The sequence below is a fragment of the Pollicipes pollicipes genome, unplaced genomic scaffold, assembly GCF_011947565.3.
Source record: "Pollicipes pollicipes isolate AB1234 unplaced genomic scaffold, Ppol_2.1 Scaffold_6478;HRSCAF=7683_pilon_pilon_pilon, whole genome shotgun sequence".
NCBI classification, from domain to species: domain Eukaryota; kingdom Metazoa; phylum Arthropoda; class Thecostraca; order Pollicipedomorpha; family Pollicipedidae; genus Pollicipes; species Pollicipes pollicipes.
Genome location: NW_023596882.1, coordinates 37,165 through 63,534, shown reverse-complemented (window position 1 = coordinate 63,534; position 26,370 = coordinate 37,165). Strand labels below are relative to the sequence as shown.

Genomic DNA, 26,370 nt, shown 5'->3' with positions numbered 1-26,370 from the left:
GAGGTCGCTCGGGCTGTAAAGCACGGCACGGCACGGCACGGCACGGCACGGCACGGCACGGCACGGCACGGCACGGCACGGCACGGCACGGCACGGCACGGCACGGCACGGCATGGCACGGCACGACGCGACACGGCACGACTTTGGAACGGCACGGCACGGCACGGCACGGCGTGGCTCTGGGACGGAAGCGGTCACCACGTTCGGCACGACACAACCCGGCCCGGCACGGCTCTGGGACGGAAGCGGTTACCACGTTCGGCGTTGTAGTTAACCCAATAGACGTTTATAGAAATACAAATCCCACTAAGTGGAAGCTTGGACCTAAAACGATGACCAGTCGGCCTACTCTCGTCCGTTATTGCCTGAAGTTTCCAGTGATATTCCGGTCCGTCACTGCCTGACGTTTCCAGAGGTATTCCGGTCCATTATTGTCTGAAGTTTTCAGTGATATTCGGGTTGCCATCGCATTGCATGTTATAAATGACATTACGATTTGTGGCAAGCCTCTGACCGCAGGGAATATTATAGCGGAATCACGGATTCATTTCACAGATTGAATACCTCAATGTCTTATACATAAACACATGGCTGGACTGACCTTTTTCAGAAGGTTTGAGGACCAACGTTTTGGGACTGGTTTGATTTGAACTAAGAATCAAATCAAAGCGAATTGGAGTGGCATGACGCCTTGCATAGGGATTGGATCACGAACACATTGGATCACGCCTGCTACACTTGAAGTTCTTATATCACTAAATTGAGATTGCCTCGGCTACTACATCAGAGTTCTTTTGGAATTTGGGAGAGGGGTTAGGTAGATGTGGGATAGAGACAGGTTTAAGGAGTGTGAAAGGGATCAGACATAGCTGAGCGAGTTGGATTTGGCTGGTTCTGAAGCTTCAGTCAATGACAATATCTAGCAGCGCAAGCAAGCTGAAACACCGTCATGATAGCCATCGTTGGTTTTGATGGCAAGCAATATGTTTGATTATTCCACTTTGGCTTAACTCCGTCAGACGTTGTCCGAGCCAGAGGCCCACACGGGTTCCTCGGCAGCTCGTCGAAAGGCGACAAACCACGGGACACTCTCGAATGGCAGTAAGTCAAACGGAATACGATTCAAAAAGTGATGAAACTTAAATGGATAAAGTATTCAACAGCGACACAGTGAAAAATGTAAGTCAAAACGACAGGAGTCGAATGGAACGAGGCCAAAACGCAAAAATCAAAAGAAATCAAGTCAGATACACAAAAGCACCCCAGCGTGCCAATCAGCACATTCATTCTCTGGACAAAGCCGTGCGCTTCCAATGTTTCACAATACCGCAAGGACCCCTGATCAATTGCTCGTCCCGGAGGGTAGGGGCTAAGGGGGAGGATAAAGTCCAAACACCGTTTAGTCAGTGGAGCGCAACCAATAGACAGCCTCGTGAATGTGCGGAATGCAGAGAGGTGCAGGGTTTGGAATGGAAGGGCTTCCATGCGGTGTTAGCTGCATTGACGCGTAAATATTGTCCGTCACATGATGCCTTTTAACTCTCTGTTTTAGGCGCCTTCCAGCTCAGAACGTCATGGTCATAAAAAGACTGCCTATCATTTGTTACTGTATTTTATATCAACGCACTCTCAGGCAGGGGTCAATTTGACCGCCCGAAGGCTATCCGGAACGGTTTCCGAACGGCACGGCGTAGCTGAGCCAAGTTTTGCAAATCTGTAGACAGTTGAATAGCGCATCGTTTGAAATCAACATTTCAGATGTGCCCTATCAGGTCGCTGACCTACAACAGGTCACAGTCAGGCCATGGATTCAGCGAAGACGATTTCTAGGGAAGCGTTCAATCTGACACCACAACGGAATGTTAGACGAAGCCACATATTTCTGAGATACTTTCTCAGACAGTGCAACAATTAGTGAACAAATTCCATTAACCTAGGGTTGGGTGTGAAAGTCAGACCAAGGTCAAACCAACTCGTTTTTTTCTTTAGGGCTTGCGGTATGGGGCAGCTTCTTGTGCTCACTTTGAATATATTAATAACAGGAGCCACAATATATATCTTCTATGGATTGCTTAATTGCTTGCTAATTGCTAATTGCTAATTGCTTCTATGCAGGTTACTGACCTAAAACAACCCATGTCAACATTTTGTTTTAGGAACATGGTGTCAAGCGTAATCCTTGTGGCTTATTCAAATGCGAAACTCAAAGCAGTCTTGCATGATTTTAATCACCATGACCTTCTTATCCAAGTTAGTTCACGTACAGACCTACACACCCTATGAATTTAGTGTCTCTAGCTCTCTTAGTTTCTCAAATCTCAGGGGGTCAAACTGACCCACACCTGAGCGAAGGGTATATAGCCGGCCACCCGTGCGCGTGTTAGGACAGTACAGTGCTTGTGTAATGCAAGGCATGGCAAGCACTAAAAAGGAATTATGATGACCTCCCTACAATAATTACATACGTGATAGTCGTTAAGAGGGTCGTATTTTCTAATGAATATTCTTTCACGGATCTTACTCCCAGAATGGAACAGTTCAAATACAAAACGACCACTGGACGTTAGCCATTGTTGACAGCGGTTTTCCCCAGCATACACCTAGTCAAATGGCGCCTATTCCCGACATTTCGGACACTGACTGAAAAACCGACAAAGAACCTTTCAGGGACCTTCTAAGTAAACGGAGTCTGCTCACAGATGGGAGGAGGTGGCGGCTCCTGGGTGTGACCTTTCGAAGGGCATTTTGAGTTTGGACGAAAGGAGGGCAAATAAGCCCCATAGCAACCTATTCATACTCCTTTAAACTGTATCTGGCGAGTTTCCCCAGTTTGAAGAAACTGAAGCTTACCTTTCTTTCAGTGATTTGGCGGTCTGGGGAGGCAAATGAGACCCCATTCCTGGAGGCCACGGAGGGCGGTGCGAGCACCAATATGAACCATCTTAGACCAAGTATATCTACGCACGTTCTTAAGGCTTACATTCCAATGCAGACTTTTGGTACATAGGTTGAGTCGTGATTTTTTTAAAATAAATACCGTCCGGTGAGCTATCTGCTGTAAAACAGCTCATAATTTGGATCACCAAGAACGAAGGTTCTTTGAAATCAGTTACGTGGTGTTTCATTGACTGTAAATAGACAATTTAGGGGCGACGTTTCTTTCCAAGTAGCGACCCGGATGCTCCACGTGTATGCTCATCCCCGGCCTCGTCTCTGGAAGAGGAATGAGCCTAGGCTGGCTCAGACCCTGGCTCTAGTGCGTCCGCCGTACATCACGCAAAAGTAGATAAACATGAAACGAAAAGCACAGCATGGCTGCTCCTTGCCTACATGACAAACTTAAACTAATTTATCACAAAAAATACGGCGTAGGTCAGTCCAATAGCCACTATTTCGGGACACAAGCCTGAGTGCTCCCAGTTCGAGTATACGCCACGCGGTCATTTCATTTACTCAGGGAATTTGAGAAATGGGTAAAGCCTGCGCAAGTGAGCGCGGCTCAAAGATGATCTATCACGGCTACATGTCTTAACGGAAGTGGAGTGACCACAACCCCAGATGTGAAGTAGGGGCCATCCAATCCAGTGAAGGGCTTCTTTATCCCAACCAGAGCCTTCTGATCGTTAACAGGAGCCTTCTGGAACAGGATGTTACGTGATAAAGGGACCTCCTGATTCTTAACAAGGACCTCCTGATTTTCGGAGGCCGTTTCCTTACACGGAAAAGCAGCCTTCTGATCCACTAAGGTGACCTCGCGAGCCAGCACCCTCCCTCACACGAGATAAGGCCTCCTGATTCGAAGCAGGACTCACTGACTTAAAACGGGGGCTTACTGATCCAGACAAAGGGCCTTGTCATGCAGAAAAGAGCCTCCTCAACTGCCCAAGTAATGGCTTTCCAGCGAAGCCATGGGCATCCTAGATTTGAATTGTTTATAACATATGTGTAACCACAAAACTTTCGTTTGGGCAAAAAGGGCCACCGCAAGTGGAGGCGAAATATACATATATATATATATATATATATATATATATATATATATATATACATTATTGCTCCCTGCCTGTAGGCAGGGGCAAAACCGCCCTTCCCTCCCCCCCCCCCCTACTGGGCCGCCGCCAACTCCACCAACAAAAAAGGTCCCTTTTGTTTTAACTGCTCCGTAGCGAAGCCACTGCTGATATGTACAAAAGTCCCAGGGTGTAAGTAAAGAAGATAAACAAGTCACGTGGTATGGTAGGGCGGTAGGCGTGGATTACGCCACATTGGTTCAGGAGTAGTCGAAGTAGTCGATTTTGAAACATTTTGACGCTTTGTTTAGTTGTTTCCATCCACTCTAGCTGCTGTGTCCTCTGGGATTGAATTCCTTTAGCTTGTCCCTTTCCTCTGGACTTTTGGTTTCCTACCTATATTCATCTGCCCTTTAGCCCTTTTTACTTGTTGATCATTTGGCTTATTGCATTTACCTCTGTCGTTTTGGCTTTAATCCCTGTGATATTGGCTTTATGACCAGATCCCCTTTTACATATATGCATGTGACATTCATCGCTTTTGACTGTTTTCTATTTAATTTATACCCTTTTTGCCTTTTTGCCTTTTTGCCTTTTAACATTTTTAACGTTTCGCCTGCTTGACTTTTTGCATTTCACTGGTATCTTTTTGACTTATTACCGTTTGCCTTTTTGTCACCTTGACCTATTCACATTCGAATTGAACCAATTCACTCCTGTTCCTTAGCACGTTTTACCATTTCAACTTTTTACATCTGGCGTATTGTCCTTTGGCTTCTTGGCTATTTACTTTTTTCGGTTATAAGCCGCACGACAGCAACATTGGTTTTGTAGCCGGCGAACCATGAGGAAGTCAGACGCCCGACTCCTGGTTGTGTGACCACGTCCCTGACTCCTCACGTCACGCAGCGCCGTCCAGACGGACGCCCGACTCCTGGTTGTGTGACCACATCCCTGACACCTCACGTCACGCAGCAGGGTACATCTCGTGATGCAGCTCGCAGCGAACAACAACCAAGCTCATTTTGCGATCCTGCCAACTGCCACTAGGAGATCAAACATTTACCCGGCTGGGAGCCCTTTCCAACACTAGTTTTCTCTGGCCGAGAATAGCCGTCACGCTCCACAGCACGCGGCTGCTATTGGAAACTCCTGGTCACAGCTGGGACAGGCACATGCAGGGCCGCGGCCGGCGTCAGATGGCGTCAGCCTATAGGTGGCATCAGGGAACTTCCACAGCCAGTCGCCAACTCGCCACTGAGGCAAGCACACTGCCTTCGCGAAGCTGCGGCGTCCACACCTCCTCGCCGTTTGCATTTGAGAAGCGCAGACGCTGACGCGCGTCAGGTAAATCGACGCTCGGCTCCCACGCCCGACGTTCGACGAGGAACGCGTCACACTTTACACTAGAAATTCCCTCGGCATTAGCAGCGGTTCTATCGCAGCTAAGACCGTTAATAATTTCCACGATTCGGTGCAAATGAATGGAATGTATATAAAATAATGAATTCGATGCACCGAAAACAAGACAGATGCTTGGGTGACAGTTTTTGCGATTTCGCAATGTGAGACATCGAGGAGCCTATTAAAGTCGTGGCCAATACAAACACAGCCTATACCCTAACGTCCTGATGGAAGAGGTAAACGTCAATTTGTCCCGTGTTCTATATTTATCCGCTGCGAAATCTGGCCACCACTGATCAACACCTACTGACCTTTGACCAAGCAGCGGCGGCCGCCTAGCCTGACCTCTCGCCGACCCCCCGTGTCCGGGCCAGCCCAGAACAGCGGCGCACTCACAGCCCTGCGCTTCAGATGCTTACGGGCTCCCTTCAAAGCCATGACACTCCCAGGAACTGACCAGACGTTGCACCTTCATGCCGTTCTGAAAACACAATTACTTTGAAGAGTGCTTATTGGTCTGAACTTTGGAAGAAGTGGCATTAGGCCGAGCGTGCGAGTCTTGCGTAACAACAGACCTTAGGCGCATACTGTGAATTAGGTCTTAGGGTCTCCTCGCCATGCAAGTCGGCCGCACGTTCCAAAGCCTTTCGAACTTGTTTCCAAGTGCCAAATTTATACCTGTAGCAAGTTTTTAATACTTATAACGGAGGTGCTTCAGACTGATAACAGAGACCCCTGCCGACCGTAAGATTTTGTATCTTCATCAAAGGTGGACGTTCGCATGAGTGCCGCCTAATCCAATCTACTTAGTGCCAGAACAAATTTGATTGTTGGGGCGCGATGGCACCGGCCTGTCTAGCCTCGGTGTTGACTGTCGCCGCTCGGTATGAGAGCCTCAGGGCTGGCATCAGCGCGGCGTTCGGGATCCGGGGCTCTCACAGTAGGCCAGCAGGTCAGGTCACACTACACGGCGCTGCAAGCCGGGGCCTAAGCCGAGACAACAGCCGGGCAGACGTGGCTGGCGGCGGCCATGTTGAGCCGCACATGGGGCGCTCCTCTCCAGGGCCTAAGCCGAGACAACAGCCGGGCAGACACGGCTGGCCCCAACCGGCGGCCATGTTGAGCCGCACATGGGGCTCAACATGGCCGCCTCTCCTCTCCGCCCGTGCGGTGTTGTGATAATGATGCTGATAATGATGACGTGGGCGTCCTCCTCCCCCTCCCCTAGGTAATCTGAGGAGACAGGCAATGTCTTGGGGGCGTCTAGTTATTTCATGAACTATTTTGATTTGATTTGGCACACTCAACAAAATCCAGCTAAATCTGCATGTTATCAGAAGCAAGCGGTGCAAGAAACATGCAAATAAAGATGTTTCACAAACGCGCGGATAAAGATTAAAGGTTGCCCTGAAATTTGCAGATACGAAAATCATGTACTCGAGAGCCCGGTTTCTGGCGATCTGAGGATAAAGATTGACAAAGTCTCACGGCGCCGTTTATGCCAAAATGGCTGCCAGTGGTACATAATGTGGCAGATCGTGTCGATTGGGCCCATCGCCAGACGTCGCCTGGAGCGACTTCCGACCGATGGGAGGACGACAGTCATTACCGCACAGGATGCCGCCCCGCGCCGCGCCGGGAATAGCTAATGACATCCTTTTAAGTTCTGTCGCTTCCAGAACGTCAAAATACTAATTAGTGCCACGCTTTCCAGCAGGTTTTGACACAAAAATGTCGACCCTGGTCGTCAGACATCGTAAACACGCACATAACTGGCGCCCGCTGTCGCGCTCACAAATTAAATCCACTGTGTTGTGGTTGTCTTGCATTTCCTTATTCAGTATAATGCCCAAATTCGTGTCGCCTTAGCGCGAATGATTTTAGACCATATCTTCCCAACCTGTCACACTCCATTTTCGTACGACTTCCATACCGCACCGTTCCACGTGGCTAAACCGTTCGCAGCTCCTCTTGTTCGAAAAACGGTTTCCCAGCAGTAAACAGACGGCTCTGAACTCTCACCCCGAATGATATAAGCAAACGATTCGATGTCATCAGCCGCGAACCGATCCTTTCTTTCCTAACGACGACTACAGTAGCCAGGCGGTTTCGTAACTCGCTGAGCGATGACGCCCACCAGATAACCACTATAAGCAACAGCTGTATATCCCCACCAAAAATTTGTCATCGCACTCATCCATCAGGTGTATACTGTTCAACGCCCGCGCACTTCGGCACACAGACGGGCTACTACGGCCGGTAAACGGACTGGACATGTTCAGCGCTGAAGTCACCTAGGTGACCGTCACATCGCCAGGTAAACGGACTGGACAAGTTCAGCGCCGTAGTCACCTAGGTGACCGTCACATCGCCAGGTAAACGGACTGGACATGTTCAGGGCCGTAGTCACCTAGGTGACCGTCACATCGCCAGGTAAACGGACTCGGCATGCTCATCGCTGTAGTCACTTAGGTGACCGTCACATCGCCAGGTAAACGGACTGGACATGTTCAGCGCCGTAATCACCTAGGTGACCGTCACATCGCCAGGTAAACGGACTCGACATGCTCAGGGCCATAGTCACCTAGGTGACCGTCACATCGCCAGGTAAACGGACTGGACATGTTCAGCGCCGCAGTCACCTCGGCGACCGTCGCATCGCCAGGAAATGACCTCCACCAAGCCTCCAATCCATGAGATACGGCGAGCACCTGGCGACTGCTTATAACGTTACCAGACAGAAAAGTCTCCAACAAGGCTCATCTTGTTTGGAAGTTGCGAAAACAACAACCCATGCACCATTCCAAGCACGCAGCAAGGGGTTCGTTGACATGTCACACAACCAAGCACCACCTGGCATACGTAATCACTTGTTATTTGCCAGATCACCGGAGCGGAGCATTATACCTATATGCAGTCACGCAAGATACGGATACGGGATCATGATGAACACTGCAGCGTTCAGCTGCAAAACACCCTTCCACCGAGTGTCCTGCAGTAGAGATTACGCACCACGGACAGTATATATCAAACAATTAGACGATCATACAAAGCACAGTATATACACAAACGGTTGACATCATGCGGATATAATTCAAATGCTAACTAAAAACTATGGAAAGGTTTTTAACATTACCTTTAATGCTTCAGAATGTATCTTATAAAGTAGCTATATAAGTTTACATAGTCATACAACGTAATTCTAACCAATGTTGGCAGGCTTGTAGAGCCTAGCAGTCAATAGTTGCTATCATAGCTATAACACACATACACACACATACAAACGCGCACCATGATCATAAAAAATAATAATGTGACACTGAGTGGGAAATACATTAAACATATGTATATCTCGAATAACTGTCGAATCAGTTCAGTTGTCACTACACTGTTATTCTGCAAAGGCAATAGATCGAGGTTCAGTCAAGTCCAGACCAACTTTGTCGAATATGGAAACACTCACTGAGATTCCAGTCTAGAGACTCTCATTGACGCTTCAGTCTGCAGACACTCACCAATTTCCCTGTCCGAGGGCACTCACCGACGTCCCGGTGTGAGAGTTCTCACCGGTGTCCTGGTCCGAGGGTGTTCACCGACGTCCCGGTCTGAGAGTTCTCACCGGTGTCCTGGTCCGAGGGTGTTCACCGACGTCCCGGTCTGAGAGTTCTCACCGGTGTCCTGGTCCGAGGGTGTTCACCGACGTCCCGGTCTGAGAGTTCTCACCGGTGTCCTGGTCCGAGGGCGCTCACCGATGTCCCGGTCTGAGAGTTCTCACCGGTGTCCTGGTCCGAGGGTGTTAACCGACGTCCCGGTCTGAGAGTTCTCACCGGTGTCCTGGTCCGAGGACGCTCACCAATGTCCCGGTCTGAGAGTTCTCACCGGTGTCCTGGTCCGAGGGCACTCACCAATGTCCCGGTCTGAGAGTTCTCACCGGCGTCCTGGTCCGAGGGTGTTCACCGACGTCCCGGTCTGAGAGTTCTCACCGGTGTCCTGGTCCGAGGGCGCTCACCGATGTCCCAGTCTGAGAGTTCTCACCGGTGTCCTGGTCCGAGGGTGTTAACCGACGTCCCGGTCTGAGAGTTCTCACCGGTGTCCTGGTCCGAGGGCGCTCACCAATGTCCCGGTCTGAGAGTTTTCACCGGTGTCCTGGTCCGAGGGCACTCACCAATGTCCCGGTCTGAGAGTTCTCACCGGTGTCCTGGTCCGAGGGCACTCACCAATGTCCCGGTCTGAGAGTTCTCACCGGTGTCCTGGTCCGAGGGCACTCACCAATGTCCCAGTCGGCGGAGTGCTGCTGGCGCTCCCGGTCGGCCAGCACGTACCACACGCAGGCCAGCCAATGGGCAGCCAGCGAGAACAGCACGAGTAGCAGTGTCAGTATCATGCTGCTGTACTGGGTGTAGCGGTCGATCTTCTGCAGGAGTCGCACCAGCCGTAGCAAGCGCGTCAGCTTCAGCAGGTGGATCGGAGTCTCCTGCGGCCGACCGAAGCACAGGCTCAGAGCCCGGGACAGGTGCGGGGCAGAGGGGCGTGGGGAGGTGCGGGGAGAGGGATGGAGAGGGGAGGGGGAAGGAGAGGGGGGGGGAGACAAAGGCGCATTCTATCTTGTGTTAACTACGCCATCCACAGGAAGATTCCATTAGCGGGCTCAGTCTGCGCCTCATGAATAACTGAGTGACACATTTTCTGGAACTACCTACGCATGCAGCCTGAAGGAGCGTTATATATGCACAGTGCTAGGATGCCCCACGCTATCTTCCTGGTGTGCTCCATAAGCGAATGTGGTAAGTGACAAGTGCAGGATTACAGGAAAGCTTTCTCTAGGCTGCTGCTGGGATGTCTCTCGTTGGCTTCAGTTGAAATAACCGTTTCTATTCTATTTAGCTTCGCAGAAACTCGCACGAAATCGTTCCGAGTGCTTCTCGCGATATGCAAACGTGCAGTGCAACATTCACTCCCGGGTGTGACAAGAGCTGTCGATTACACGCACCCGCGCTATCAAAATCTCAGATGCCAACTGTGACAACGTTTCTGCATCGATGGTAACTAAAGGATCCCTACAGAGCTAGTGGCTGAGACAGCGCGCTTTCCAGCAAGTGAGATCTGGTGCTATTGGCTTTGGAAGAAGCCGGGGCTCTGCTCGTCCGATGGTTCGATCCCAAAGTAAACATCGGAACGAGTGGATGGAATCCCAGTGGGTTATCCCAGTAGCATCCAATACGAGAAGCTTTTGTGCCAGGAGCAGCCTCCAAGCATTTAGAGACAGCGTTCGACTCCTTGGGGAACCATGACACGCTATCAGCGAGCCACTGCCGGTAAGACGTTTTTGATACCTTACGAAAATCTCATGAGAACTGTGCACAGCAAATCTCATGAGAACTGTGCACAGTAAATCTCATGAGAACTGTGCACGGTAAATCGGCGCAACAAACGCCTTTGTAAGAATGAAATTCAAATAATCATTGAACTGAGTCCTCGGAAAGATATTTTACAGACAGATCACATAGTAAACCAAATTATGCACTTATATTCGTTAACGCTATTCAGGTGGTCAGATCCGACAATGCATTTTACCTACAACTATTTTGATGAAATATGCAGCAATATACCACAAGGTGACATTTCAAGTTAACAGTAGTACAAAGTACTGCGCGAGCTGCAAAAATGACAGTTACATATCGAGACGAGAGTAAGGCACATAACTGAATACCGGAGCGCATATAAAGTAACGCTGTTATAATGTGGTGGGCCCTTCGAATGCTATACACGCTACAATACTCAGCGATATGCAAACGAAAATTCTGAAGCTCTTCGCTTTCAGCACTCGGAGCTACGCTGAAAATAGCACTGCATGCAATCGGGACTTCCCTGCCGAACCGTCCGTGCCTAACTGTCAGGGCGTCAGCGCGATTTGAGCACATCTGTCTGCGAACGCTGCAGCTCTGTTCGGCGGCGGGTGGAGTCGGCGGTCAGCAGCGGCGGCTCTGACCCAGGCCGGCTGACTCCCGCTACAGCCGCATGCTTGTTCGAAGCTAGGGCTTCCGTCAACACCGCGCGTCGCACGAGTGCTGTTCCACGGACATCGAGATTACCTGGAGTGATTGACCTGGTGAAGCCAAAGCTTGCTGAAAGGGCTTATTTCCGGGGCTAAGTGAGGAAGATTCATGTCACTTTTGGTGACGCGTGGATTATTTCATAAGCATTGTGTTGTTGCATTTGCATGACACTTACAGAGCGGTTTATATTCGTGAAGACCTTTCCTGAAGCATTGCGTAGCATTGGCTACTTTTGCCAATGACAGCATGACGTAGCGGATGATAGCATAATAGCTAAAATATTTTCAAATTCTGGAGAACACGCGGTGACGCCAACAGCAATACAGAGCACTAGTACAGCCATGTTGGAAGCGTAACTCCCCGCTCGAAAGTCACAAACGCACCTGCAAGCACGGACCTCCTGCTACCAGCACCGCTGATAGTTCGGAATTTGAATTCAAGTGCCTTCTACGTTGTCCGTGCGTGAACTATCTACCCTGATTTGTGAGCGTGGTGAACTGATAGTGTACTGCTGAGTAAAAAAAACTTAATCACGTCGACAGCCATTCTGAAGAAATCTGACCATGACACTAGACTTGACCACTAGTGATAACCCTGCCCGTGGCTGAACCTCGGTCCGTGCATTACTGCACAGCGTGCCATAAATGTTGGAAAACATTGGACGGGAACGCTGCTAACATCAGCGGAAGCAAACAGGCAGCGCAAGCCACATGCGCCACAAATGTCACAAAATAAATCCACAGCCACGGAATGAAAAAAAGGCTCGTATGTTGGAAGATGCTGCGATGAAATACAAGAACGTTACATAAATTAAAAGCCGGAACGGAGGCAACCACAAGTCGCAGCGCATTATTTGCAACTTTAAAACGTTAAGTGACTGATAAAAACTGTTCGATCGATGTTTGATTTCAGCGGCCACGCCAGCTTCAGGGGGGAGGTCACTGAAGGCAGATAGCTGTCAGAAGCACGTGAACGACACACAGACACATGCCAGGCGGGCGAGTCCAGGGCCGAGGTCAGCGTCACCCTATCAGCGGGTCAAAGGTCGTCGAGGAGTGCCCACCGTCACCCTGCTGGCGGGCCAAAGGTAGAAGAGAGTGGCCGCTGAGTGACTGTGGAGCGGCGCCGGTCCGACCTCACCCAGGCCGCCGGAGGCGAGGTGCACGGTCGCACGTCAAAGGTAGAAGAGAGTGGCCGCTGAGTGTCTGTGGAGCGGCGCCGGTCCGACCTCACCCAGGCCGCCGGAGGCGAGGTGCACGGACGCACGTCAAAGGTACAAGAGCGTGGCCGCTGAGTGTCTCTGGAGCGGCGCCGGTCCGACCTCGTCCAGGCCGCCGGAGGCGAGGTGCACGGACGCACGTCAAAGGTAGAAGAGCGTGGCCGCTGAGTGTCTCTGGAGCGGCGCCGGTCCGACCTCGTCCAGGCCGCCGGAGGCGAGGTGCACGGACGCACGTCAAAGGTAGAAGAGCGTGGCCGCTGAGTGTCTCTGGAGCGGCGCCGGTCCGACCTCGTCCAGGCCGCCGGAGGCGAGGTGCACGGACGCGCGTCACACCAGGAGCACACCACACGTGTCTCACTGTAGCAGACGGGTGCCGACTGGCGACAGGCGGGTCCATGCACCAAGACAGTCAAGGACTTCCAGGCGGGCGAGGCAGATGACATTCAGCGTCGAGGAATGGGGTGCGAGCGGGTTATCATACCCGGCGCAAACGTGCCTTTCTTGGTATGCAGATGGAGGTAACTACATCATCATTGGATGTCGATGTCATGCGAGTGGGCACTCATCTAAGCCAAGTGCTGTTTGAAACCAAAATCTGGGCAGAAATACGGCAATGACCAAGTCTCAGCAAGTTATGCAATGAGGCATCATGCCGCAAAAAGAGCATTCCGGAAGATACAAGACGGCCATTTATCACATTTTAGCGCAAAATAAAGGACATGTTTGGAAACATATTCTCTCTTGATGTTTCCGGAACACTTGGAAGATGGTTTCTGTACAATGCCTTTCGAATGTTTAGTTTATGTTAAGCTACCTTTCTCCTTTAACTTGCTCAAGAAAAGTCCTGATATTTGTGTGTGTAAATACTGAAGCCATTGCACCATTTTGCTCTCCCATGGTGCATTATCTAGAGCCCAGGGCCCAGGCTGAAACTAAGCGCGCGTTATGCATGGTTGCGTATGTGAAGGCACAAATGTCTACACTGACCCGCAATGGCGTGTGCCACTTGGCTCATTCGATCTCGAGGTACGCGTCTAAAGAATACCTCTCTCATCGAGGCAGGTCACATATGTCGGAAGCAAAGTTCTCTTGAGGCACAAACTTATTTTGCAACCCATCCTGAAACCGAACTTCTTAAGAGCATCATCACTGTATGTCAATCGATAAATCTAAAAAAGTAGGTATTCTTCACTGCGGCCTGATATTGGCTCATCGGGTGAGGATTTCAAATAGTCACTAAATATCACACTAAACAGGTGACCGTGTTTTGAAGATGGTACTGCATGATCTGGAACATGATTGTGACTTGTCAGATAATTTTCTTTCAAACAATAAATCAAGTTGTACAATTTAGGCCAGTGACAGTGATCTTAGCAAAACCCAAACCCAGCACTAAATGCAAGTCAGTTTCCTGGATGACTAGAGGGAAATGTCACACCGCAGGATCGGGATGTTCAAACGACTGAGTTTCCATATGTCGCCTTCAATTCAAATATTATCCATTGGTACTGCTCAAAGAAATACCACGGGAGCCAAATTTTGGATATTGGAACGTTATTGGGATGATAGCCACCGTGAAGAATGCAAAAGATGCAATTAGACATAATTTTGCGAATATGGCCTTTCTAAAGACCTGAAACGACGCAATTCGGCATACTTTTTTGAACATGACCGTCTGGTATCCTATGTTAGTTGGTTCGAAGTTCACTTGAAATCGGCAGACCATGCATTAAGTACCTCGTCTTTCAAGTTAAGAACCCGTCGGAGCTGAAAAAGAGGAAGATGGTCATGGAAGCAACACGGCCTTGCGTGCCGCATCAGCTGCTCACAAAACTAGGACATTCGCTTTTCGTCCAAAATTGGGCAAGTCAAAGACATCTTGTGCTGCGGAGGCGAAGAAAAAATACCTGACATCCACTTATTGTTCGAATTGCAATTTTTTCCTCCATTTATTGTTAACAAAAACACTGCACCGCGTCGGTCTAAGCATGAGCCATAATGCGATAACGCACCAAAACAGATTCCCCGGAACTGCGGTGCGCATGACTTTCAAATATCCGGATGGTTCTGGCGCTTCCAACTTGATAAAACGAATCCATTTAAAGTAAGGCCTACAGGTGATAGTTGCATGCTTTTTCCTAGGATTGACGCCTTCACTGCGGCAATGTATGCACGCGTGGCTTCGCTAACACTATACACCGCCATCATTTTGGCTGGTGCGAACAAATTAAGCGCACCCCTGTGCGTGATTCACGGAATTTATGTAATCAATATTTTTTATCCTATTGAGACCAGCAAACCAGTCCTATTTTCTACAGGTCATTATTTACCCTACGGATGGTCGCATATGGCCGAAAAAATAGATGAGAGCTTCGGTATTGAACAAAACAAAAGGATAACATTTTATTTATGCTTCTGTTTTGCAGTACCAATAATTTTGATGTGCTCGTGACGATGTACGGCAGGCCCAAACCCCCTGGACACATGATCATACCGGTTGTTGTCAGCTAATAGCAGGTATACCGCGAACGTGGTGAGTAAACTCCGCATTCAACCAAATAGTGAAAGCTTGCACACCCCATCGGATCTACGTCATCCGGTCTTCCACTAGTATTATTTCCGTCGGATCTACGTCATCCGGTCTTCCACTAGTATTACTTCCATCGGATCTACGTCATCCGGTCTTCCACTAGTATTACTTCCATCGGATCTACGTCAGCTGGTCTTCCACTAGTATTACTTCCATTGGATCTACGTCAGCTGGTCTTCCACTAGTATTACTTCCATCGGATCTACGTCAGCCGGTCTTCCACTAGTATTACTTCCATCGGATCTACGTCATCCGGTCTTCCACTAGTATTATTTCCATCGGATCTACGTCAGCTAGTCTTCCACTAGTATCACTTTCATCGGATCTACGTCAGCTGGCCTTCCACTAGTATTATTTCCGTCGGATCTACGTCGGCTGGTCTTCCACTAGTATTATTTCCATCGGATCTACGTCAGCTGGTCTTCCACCAGTCTTATTTCCATCGGATCTACGTCAGCCCGTCTTCCGCCAGTCTCATTCCCATCGGATCTACGTCAGCCGGTCTTCCACCAGTCTTATTTCCATCGGATCTACGTCAGCCGGTCTTCCACCAGTCTTATTTCCATCGGATCTACGTCAGCCGGTCTTCCACCAGTCTTATTTCCTTGCACTATGATATTTCCATCCCGTTAAGGTTAACAGGACCCCTGGGCGTTCCCAACGCTGCGCACAGGACATGTGCAGGCGAAACAGGGCAAACCAATCAGCCCAGTGCCAGGCGTTTTCCCTGACCAATTCCCATGTGAAAAGCTGAAAACGTTTCAGGAGTGTTCCATACATTTTGCAGGAATGCTAACAATTTCAACTAGCTCTAAGCGCCACGTCAAGATGCAGATTTTGGTCAGTCATCTGCAGATTTTGCCGCTTCAGAAACTCAAGAGGTTTTGGCGGCAAGAAAGGATAGTCTGATAGTTATCGAAACATGACGACTTAAGTACTTATGTGCATGAGCAGTGATACTTATGCATGCTTTACAAAATAGGAATGCTTGTTTTTCCATTTCAACTTCAAAAAAGAAATGTTTGTCATCATACGCAGTACCCAGTATTACCTCAACTTAAAACTTGTCCGACAAAACTTGTGCCATTTTTCGACTTCATGTGGCGTCCAATATTGTATGCTAGCTGACAACGCTTCCGTCATTGTCAAGATACGACACACACGGGAGTCCACCACAACAAGCTACGAAGCTGGATAGCGCGTGCATCTGGTCTGCATAGTCTGTCCGAGACGTGGGCCGCCGCAGCATGCGGCCTCAGCGGTACGTTACCATCGAGGTTCCAACACCGGATATCGCGAACCCCAATGTTCATGTTCGAAAACAGCGCTCTGCTACGTGTCTGCTGCGAACGATTGATGATGCTCCCCAAAGGGCCCTCGCGCTCCTTCACTCTCGCCGGCGTCCGCTGCCGACGCGGCACCGGGCGTCACGAGCGGTGGCGGCCGTGATCTCGTCACCGGGCAGCTGGCCAGCGGCTCACCGAGCTGTAGACGTCCGCCGCGAACAGCAGGTCGAACGGCAGCGCCGCCAGCAGATCCACGATGAACCAGCCCTTTAGGTAGTTGGTGGCGATGTAGCGCGGGTTGGAGACCACCTCACCTTTCTTGTTCACGTACGTTGTGCGGAAGTTGAGGACGATGTCTGGAACAGAGCCAGGCACGGCTTGGGCAGTGCCTTCATCTAGCACTGAGGCTAGCATCATCTAACCCGGGCGCATGCCAGGGTCGCAGAACATGACGAAGCACACATAGTCCGGAATGTCAGCTGTAGATCGAAGGCGACACAGCGTGACAGTATGACCCTTGGGCTTCAGACGGCTGGCAATGCAGCGGCAGCCGAGCAGCAGAACCAGTGTATTGCAATTCACGACTTTGGTGGAACATAGCACATTTTCCTGTTTATCAACCCTGAATTCGTTCGTTCATACCTAGATCAAATTTTCCAACCATGTTGTTATTTTTCGGTGCTTTTGAGAGGACAATTTACTGCCCAGATCGCCTTTTGCTGGGACAGTTTTGACACCCTAAGCTGGCCGGTCGGCCGGGCCCACACACTGTGGCAGCTCGTACCCGGTGCACCAGAGCTCCAAGGGCTCCGGACGGGAACCTCGGCACTGCTGCCTTCGGCAGGCCGCAGGGAGTACCCGCTCCTGGAGAGCGCCACCGCTGCCTCCTGGCGCACGCCCCTAGGGCACGGCACCGCTGCCTCCTGGCGCCCCGCCCCTAAGGGACGCTACAGCTGCCTCCTGGCGCCCGCCCCTAAGGGACGCTACAGCTGCCTCCTGGCGCCCCGCCCCTAAGGAACGGCACCGCTGCCTCCTGGCGCCCCGCTCCTGAGGGACGCTACAGCTGCCTCCTGGCGCCCCGCTCCTCAGGGACGCCACCGCTGCCTCCTGGCGCCCGCTTCTGAGGGACGCTACAGCTGCCTCCTGGCGCCCCCGCCCCTAAGGGACGGCACCGCTGCCTCCTGGCGCCCCGCTCCTGAGGGACGCTACAGCTGCCTCCTGGCGCCCGCTTCTCAGGGACGCCACCGCTGCCTCCTGGCGCCCGCCCCTGAGGGACGCTACAGCTGCCTCCTAGCGCCCGCTCCTCAGGGACGCCATCGCTGCTTCCTGGCGCCCGCCCCTAAGGGACGCCACCGCTGCCTCCTGACGCCAGCCCCTGAGGGACGCCACCGCTGCCTCCTGGTGCCCGCTCCCCAGGGGTGCCACCGCTGCCTCCTGACGCCCGCTCCTGAGGGGCGCCACCGCTGCCTCCCGGCGCCCGCCGCTGAGGGACGCCACGGCTGCCTCCTGACGCGTCACCGCGCACGAGGGGTGGCCATGCTCATACCGCACTCAGAATGCGGCGCGGCGCTGCTCCGTACAGAGCGCTAATGGGGATGACATGTAGCCCCGCTGGTGACCCGGCCGGTACCCCAGGGTGCCGCACCTGCACCTGACCGGTGGTCTCACTTCTCCCGTATCACACACTAATGTGGTGAGCTCGCTCGGGCCGGAAGCCAGCTCTGCCTACGAGCACGCGTATGGGCCCGTATGGGCCGCGTATGGTACATGGGCGCCCAGCACTGCTCACACGAGTCACCAGTAACAGAGCTCCAAGGCACCGCTCGGAAGTGAATAACGGTGTTTTATAACACTGGTCAAGTTCAAAACGGCTAAATTGTCCCTCGCGACCAGATGGGCTGATGAGAGCTACATGTGCTTTGCTAGTATCTGTAAGCACGATATTATTATTCCTGCTCCAGCTAGCAACCAAGACAATCAACCACCTGACTTACTCCACAGATGTGGTCAATTTACGCCCACAAACGGACACCTTCTATGACAAATACAATCAGGTGTTGTCTCTCTGTCACTGACGCTATAACCGGCTGATGAAGTGTCTGCAGTAGGAGTTCGCTGTGGACGAGCTGGCGGCGCTGCTGGATTAGGGAAAGTTGGCCACAGAATGTCAGAGAGCGACTGGAAACATGGGAGGCTGCGGCCGCGCCACAGTGCGGTGCCTGATTGTTGTCATCATCTTATATTGCACTCGTGACATGTAATATCGGGTGGAATCGAATCGAGTGGAGTCGAGCCACCAAGGTTTGAAGAAGATATCTTCAAATTCCCTCAATGACACGCCGGCGTTGCATGCAGCTTGAGGAAAGCAATCATGACGCACAGTAGGCCACTGTTGCCTTATCACATACACATTGAAGACAAAAGTGTACCTCCGAGAAAGAAGGGCAATGACAGGTGTTTTGACGAAGGATTACGGCGCAAAACTTTTCTTAAACTTTTAACAAGGTTTCAGCGTTGTTTTCTAGCCACCAACCCTTAATTTGTTTTTTGGCTAGAAATATTCTGCAGGGGTTTACATGATTTTTGTAAGGAAGTAAAGTTGGATAAATTGTAATTGGCTGGCATAAGTTAAAAATTGTTAATGTATTTGAAAAGCAAGTTGTTAGAAACAGCGCAAGCAAATGCCGCGCTGCAGCGGCATCTGCTGAGTGACTCGCCTTGTTCTTGATAAAACTTTCACGAATCATTCTAGTTATTTGACCCTTTGTACTGTTTAAGCCTCAGCAAATTCTGGCTGAGCAAAAATCAGTGAAAAATTCCAACCTAGCGACCATCTCATCATGACTACGCTCTTCCAGTTGCCGCTCCAGTATGAAACCAGTACTGAATTCTCACTGAAATTTGATTGATGAAGTTAGGTATATTTATAGGCATATCTAAACTCAGTCGCTCACAGGCCCAAGAGTTGATGTACCGTCACGCACTTCAGATCAGCTCACTCTAGTGAGACTTGGCAAGAAGAAACCAGTGTTCAGCTTAAAGAGTTGGGTGGTCTGGATCGCTTGGGAGCTTTGATTATAGTTGTCCCAATTTTCGACTTTTGTTACCGGTCGATTGGCAAACAAAGTTTCTTTTTATCACCAGTTCCACCCGGTAATTCAGAACGCATCCTTTCGCCGCTTCCACCGCACGGCCGTCTTCTGTCTCGGCAGGTCCCCTCATCGCTCCACGTCCCTCCCACCTCGTTATTCAGAGCGGCCGTCGAGGGACACGGTGTGTCCAGGGTCCCCGCCGCCCGCAGCGGCAACGGATCGCCTGGAGACCGTTCTCATCGCGGCGCCAGGCCGTTGTCGGGCGGCGCTGCGCCACGCCCAAAGCCGTGTGTGATTACGCGAGGTGTCGGCAGCCTTCACGGCCCAGCCCGTCGTCTATCGATCAGACCGCGCGGGTCGGGCGCGCCGCACCGGCTGCGAAAACGGCCAGAACGGCACTCTGAAAAACGCCGCCAGCCGGCGTTCAGCTGCGGCGGGAGAAACGTGACACCGGCGCCGGGCCCGAGGAGTCCCACCGGTGATTGGGGCTCCACGAGCCGCAGCTAGCGTTGCCGGCCCACAGACGAACGCCAAACGCTTGCACCGGTGATTGGACGGCCGCCGACAGGGACTCGCATCCGAGAGTGGGGCTCCACTGGCGAAAACAAAGAATTCCGCTCACTAAAAAAAAGGGACTCCATTTACCGCCGCAAGACTTGAGCTTGATTCCGCTGCAGCAGAATGTATTCGTCTTGGGCTCGCAACACATGAGGTTTATTCCGACTCTGTTCTAATCAGCATTGCACGTTGAGCCGACTCAACCTCACACTAAACGCACGATCACGTTTTGTTTTGTTCTGATTCCGTTTCCGTACGGAGCACAACTATGAATGGGTGTCTTATTCTCTCTCCAGTTCATGTCTCTCCCTCTCTCGCTATATTTTTTCTATCCCCTCTCACATCTCTCAACATTCTTGTTTCTCCTCTTCTCTCTCGCCTCTCTCTATCCTTCTATATCTATCGCCTTCTCCTCCTCGTCTCTCTCTTTCTCTCTCTCTCTCCTCCTCCTATCTCCCTCCTCCTCCTCCTCTATCTTTCTGCCCTTTGAAGAAACGATTCGTTTGATCCTAATGCGAGACTGCACACAGGTGCAAAAATTGCAGTGCTTTGGGAAAAAACGTCGCATTCGCCACACAGCACTCGCCCAGACAACGTTTCGCACAAAGGTGGAGGCGTTCCCTGGCTTTCCGACCGGCTGTGCCCCCTAACCCGAAAGGCTTGACCATACGTAGTACACCAGCCACGCCAGCGAAGAGGCACCCGCCACAAGTCTGACCTGCGGCTACCGCGAGTCTGACACGTAAGGTGTGTATTTTGGCACCGGTGATCGTGTCCTCACGTCGAAGGTGATCCCAGGGTGATCCCATGCGGCGTCCGATCGGTAGCCAAGCGTTGTGAACTCTTGATGCATAGCGAGCAGTATGCTAACCACACGCATGCATGCATTCGTATGTCACGACGACAGGGAACACTAGACTGCATCGCACAGCTGCGGCAGCAATTAGAACCTGGGCGACCTCGGCTGCCGAGGACGGCGCTGACGAAGTTATTCCGATAGCAGTCTAGCACAGAGCTCAGCAGCTGGCGAAGGACTGTGATACACTATGGCTAAAGGTATAGGACCACTGCAGATCCAGGCGGAGTGAGGCATCCATGCTGTTTCTGAGCCGGCGGTTTGATCCACAAATCTCAGACCTCTGCAAACGCGAAGGCCTCAGCAATGTCCCAAAAAAACAAATGCCGGGAACTTGAAGAACGTTCAAGTTGGATAGCAGATCCGAAACTGTTAGACATCGGTGGAGCAGGTTTTCTCGGAAGCCGACGGCTGCCGACTACAGAGTCTGTCTGCAGCACAACGCACGATAAGTGTGCAAGTTGCACACCCCTGTCAATGGTGATGGCCGCTGCCCACGCGGACCACACCCACACACCCCAGTACCGTGCCGTTTGGTTGTACATAGCTCCCGCCGCTGCGATGTTACACCGCGGCGCCTATCTCGGACACCGGCAGCAGGCACGTGATGCTCACTGGCCACCAACGTCGAAGAAAGGCTCCCCTGCCCGGTGCACCTCGTGCCCATGCCGCGCTGTTCATAATGTCCTGCCGCCGCGCTCGGATATCTAGCCATGCGATATTCAAACTGATGTAACAAGACTGCATCTCATGCCGGACTGGCAACTGGCCCCAACAGACGATATTTAGCACCATTGTTGGCGGACCAATAATGGCTGAACGCGGGCATAGTAAACAGAGGTCAGAGGTCCCTCCCCTTTCCCATTATCTACAGACATCGATGCCACTGATAGTAAACGTGTTTCTGCCGCAGTTTTTTCCAAATGTATTTTCTTTATTTCTATCACCAATGATCAAGCTATCAGGAGTGACCCACCCGCAGCCCAGCCATAACATAGTCTTACATCACCGCATCAAAAGAAAATGAGTACGTCACGGTGCTCCGAACAAAGAAAAAGTGAAATAAATCAAAATGCAAGCAAATGAAGCGGGTCTTTTTGCATGTTACATTAAACAGCAGCCATCAGAAGTTTTTTTACTTCCTGCTTTTGACTTCAAAGTGTTTTCTTCCCTCCCTCTAAAGTAGAACGTAGACGTAGCTAAATATGTCATTTACCTCACCACAAACCTGCATTTAGCACCACGTATGTGCAGTTTGGGTCAAGCGCTAGCTTTCTCACTCTCCGTTTCCCTATCGACGCACCGCAGTGAGCCGATGAGATGTGTGAGGCGCGTCTGTTGGTGTTGGTGCAAGTGCCAAAACACTCACCAATGAGGAACAGCGCTTCCACCACGACATCGCTGACCACCGACGGCCTGTCACGATCCATGACGAAGCTGGCGTTGTACGGCACAACCACGGCCACGTAGAACGTGGCGACGAGGATCAGCCAGTCCCAGCAGGACTTAAAAATTCCTGCAAGAGCGGCAGTCTGTCAGAAATTCAGAAATGACGGCAGATATCATAGGAGAAGCTGGGGGAGAACCAGAGCACTTCCACGAAGTTAAAGCCAGAGGACCAAAACGGCAAACAAGCCCGTGCCATGGTAATATCCACAGGGCATTTCCTCCATACGTCGGAAAGGAGTGCAAGAAGACTACATGGAAGCTATGAACACCGAGGTTTCCCAATTTGGACAGAGGTTAGGTGGTTGTTAGTTAGGTGTGGTTTGGTAGTGGAAGTTAGGTTAGGGTGCAGGGCGCGATTAGCAGGGCCAGCAAAGCGACGATCATTTTTTCAAGTAGAAAACCGACCTCAGCCCGTGCGCTCGCAACCACGTTTCAAAAATGTCGGGAAACTTGACCCTTGGCGAAAATCTTAACGAATGCCTTGGCGCACAATTCGCAACAGTTTTTAAGAGCGGCGGCATCAAATGTTGCAAGAATGACTTCAATATACGGACCAAACAAAGATAATACTTTTCAGCATGCTGATCCCCATCGTTCATTCAATTCACCATGTCTCCTAAAGCGGGCAAATATCTGCATATCCTAAGATTAAATCCTAGTTTGTTCTGCCAAGCCACGTCGCGTAACGCCCAGGCTTGTTCCGCGGCCAAATCACGGCAGGTGCATTCGGCTCTCTCGAATGACCAAAGTCTTCCTGGCCCAGTCCCTGGCATATCTTGTACGGATTTCCCAAACAGTGTTATAGTGCTCGCGGGGACAATGTTAGTACCGGGTGAAGTCGGGCACAGCCGCTCGCCATTGTCCGCTCTTGTCATACCAACATGATGTCTGTCGCACTCCTTGCCGTGCTGTTGTGAAGCTGAATTGACTCAGACTTGTACAGATACTTCATGTAGTCAAGCCGCAGTACAGCTGATAAATTTGTGGTAAGTGTGAATTTCGGGTTGATGTCTTCAGACAATACAGCAAATAAATACGAATTTGGCCCCACCAGAGAACGACCAGCCCGTTTCACAAGTTTTGCTGCATCTCATGCGTTTACTCACAGTCTCAAATGGGCTGGATTTCAGGCATCACCCGTCGTCAATTAAAAACCATTGGTTTAAAGCTTCAGTCAGTATATTAAGAGGCTTAAAAAATGAGAATCTTATCAGCCTCGGTTACGGCAGCGGAGCAGAAGTTGACGGAACCACTTACCGCAAGTTGCCTGAAGCACTCACCATAATGAGAGAGGACGAACTTCGATCGTTTGGCTGACACAGTTTTGTACTCGGGCAAGGGTGCTGTAGACCCCGGCTGCAGCAGTGACTGTAACAACGACCGCAAGTTTTGTACTCGGGCAAGGGTGCTGTAGACCCCGGCTGCAGCAGTGACTTTAACATCGAACGCAAGTTTTGTGCTCGGGCAAGGGTGCTGTAGACCCCAGCTGCAGCAGTGACTGTAACATCGACCGCAAGTTTTGTAATCGGGCAGGGGTGCTGTGGATCCTGGCTGCAGCAGTGACTGTAACATCGACCGCAAGCTTTGTACTCGGGCAAGGGCGCTGTAGACCCCAGCTGCAGCAGTGATTGTAACATCGACCGCAAGCTTTGTACTCGGGCAAGGGCGCTGTAGACCCCAGCTGCAGCAGTGACTGTAACATCGACCGCAAGTTTTGTACCCGGGCAAGGGTGCTGTAGACACCGGCTGCAGCAGTGACTGCAACATCGACCGCAAGTTTTGTACTCGGGCAGGGGTGCTGTAGACACCGGCTGCAGCAGTGACTGTAACATCGACCGCAAGTTTTGTACTCGGGCAAGGGTGCTGTAGACACCGGCTGCAACAGGGACTGTAACATCGACCGCAAGTTTTGTACTCGGGCAAGGGTGCTGTAGACCCCAGCTGCAGCAGTGACTGTAACATCGACCGCAAGTTTTGTACTCGGGCAGGGGTGCTGTAGACACCGGCTGCAGCAGTGACCGTAACATCGACTGCAAGTTTTGTACTCGGGCAAGGGTGCTGTAGACACCGGCTGCAACAGGGACTGTAACATCGACCGCAAGTTTTGTACTCGGGCAAGGGTGCTGTAGACCCCAGCTGCAGCAGTGACTGTAACATCGACCGCAAGCTTTGTACTCGAGCACGGGCGCTATAGACCCCAACTGCAGCAGTGACTGTAACATCGACCGCAAGTTTTGTACTCGGGCAAGAGTGCTGTAAACACCGGCTGCAGCAGTGACTGTAACATCGACCGCAAGTTTTGTACTCGGGCAAGGGTGCTGTAAACACCGGCTGCAGCAGTGACTGTAACATCGACCGCAAGTTTTGTACTCGGGCAAGGGTGCTGTAGACCCCGGCCGCAGCAGTGACTATAACATCGACCGCAAGTTTTGTACTCGGGCGAGGGTGCTGTAAACACCGGCTGCAGCAGTGACTGTAACATCGACCGCAAGTTTTGTACTCGGGCAAGGGTGCTGTAGACCCCGGCCGCAGCAGTGACTGTAACATCGACCGCAGCGGCTCGCGTGACCACTTCATCCCCACAGACACCAACTCACGTGACCACATCATCCCCACAGACACCAACTCGCGTGACCACATCATCCCCACAGACACCAACTCGCGTGACCACATCATCCCCACAGACACCAACTCGCGTGACCACATCATCCCCACAGACACCAACTCGCGTGACCACATCATCCCCACAGACACCAACTCGCGTGACCACATCATCCCCACAGACACCAACTCGCGTGACCACATCATCCCCACAGACACCAACTCGCGTGACCACATCATCCCCACAGACACCAACTCACGTGACCACATCATCCCCACAGACACCAACTCGCGTGACCACATCATCCCCACAGACACCAACTCGCGTGACCACATCATCCCCACAGACACCAACTCGCGTGACCACATCATCCCCACAGACACCAACTCGCGTGACCACATCATCCCCACAGACACCAACTCGCGTGACCACATCATCCCCACAGACACCAACTCGCGTGACCACATCATCCCCACAGACACCAACTCGCGTGACCACATCATCCCCACAGACACCAACTCGCGTGACCACATCATCCCCACAGACACCAACTCACGTGACCACATCATCCCCACAGACACCAACTCGCGTGACCGCATCATCCCCACAGACACCAACTCGCGTGACCACATCATCCCCACAGACACCAACTCGCGTGACCACATCATCCCCACAGACACCAACTCGCGTGACCACATCATCCTCACAGACACCAACTGGTCCAAATGAGCAGACCCTGAAACTTCAACTTTCGGCGACTCCCATGGCCCGACCCACAATCATCACCACCCGCGAGTGCTGCCACTGAACTGAACTACCCCCAGGCGGCCGACGTAGCGTGCGGCGGTCTTACGTTATTGAGCTTGATCTTGGACTTCCTCTCCTGCGTGTAGTGTCCGGACAGCTGGTAGAGCACGGCGCGGGACCGACGCCGCTGGTAGTTGATCGGCGGAGCCTCCACGTCCAGCTCGTTACCGTTCGGATCTGAGAGGTCGAACCGTACTCAGGGCGGACCCGGATCACGCGCTGCCCCCCCCCCCCCCCCCCCAATCGTCCTCGGGACAAGAGCAGATCAAGCCGCTGCTCAAGGGACCGTGCTTCGTTTTCTAACTGCACGGGACTGGAGGAAAAATGACAGCGAAAGGCAAAGGTGGTAACGTAACAACAGATATCAACTGCAGGCAGAATGTGAGAAGTTTTATTTTGTTGTTGAAGTTGCGTTAATATTCCCGCATATGCCTGAAAATG

General features: G+C 51.5%; 1 protein-coding gene across 1 annotated transcript in view; it reads right to left on the bottom strand.

Annotated features, from left to right (window-relative positions):
* The window catches only part of LOC119106954 (potassium voltage-gated channel subfamily H member 8), a 65,407-nt gene that overhangs the window by 13,292 nt on the left and 25,745 nt on the right, over positions 1-26,370 (bottom strand). The window contains exons 4-9 of the mRNA XM_037230299.1: positions 25,976-26,106; positions 23,801-23,888; positions 22,441-22,587; positions 16,761-16,921; positions 14,427-14,456; positions 9,684-9,888 (exon numbers count right to left, since the gene is read on the bottom strand). Of these exons, the coding sequence (XP_037086194.1) occupies positions 9,684-9,888; positions 14,427-14,456; positions 16,761-16,921; positions 22,441-22,587; positions 23,801-23,888; positions 25,976-26,106 (762 nt within the window). The remainder of the gene's footprint in view (positions 1-9,683; positions 9,889-14,426; positions 14,457-16,760; positions 16,922-22,440; positions 22,588-23,800; positions 23,889-25,975; positions 26,107-26,370) is intronic.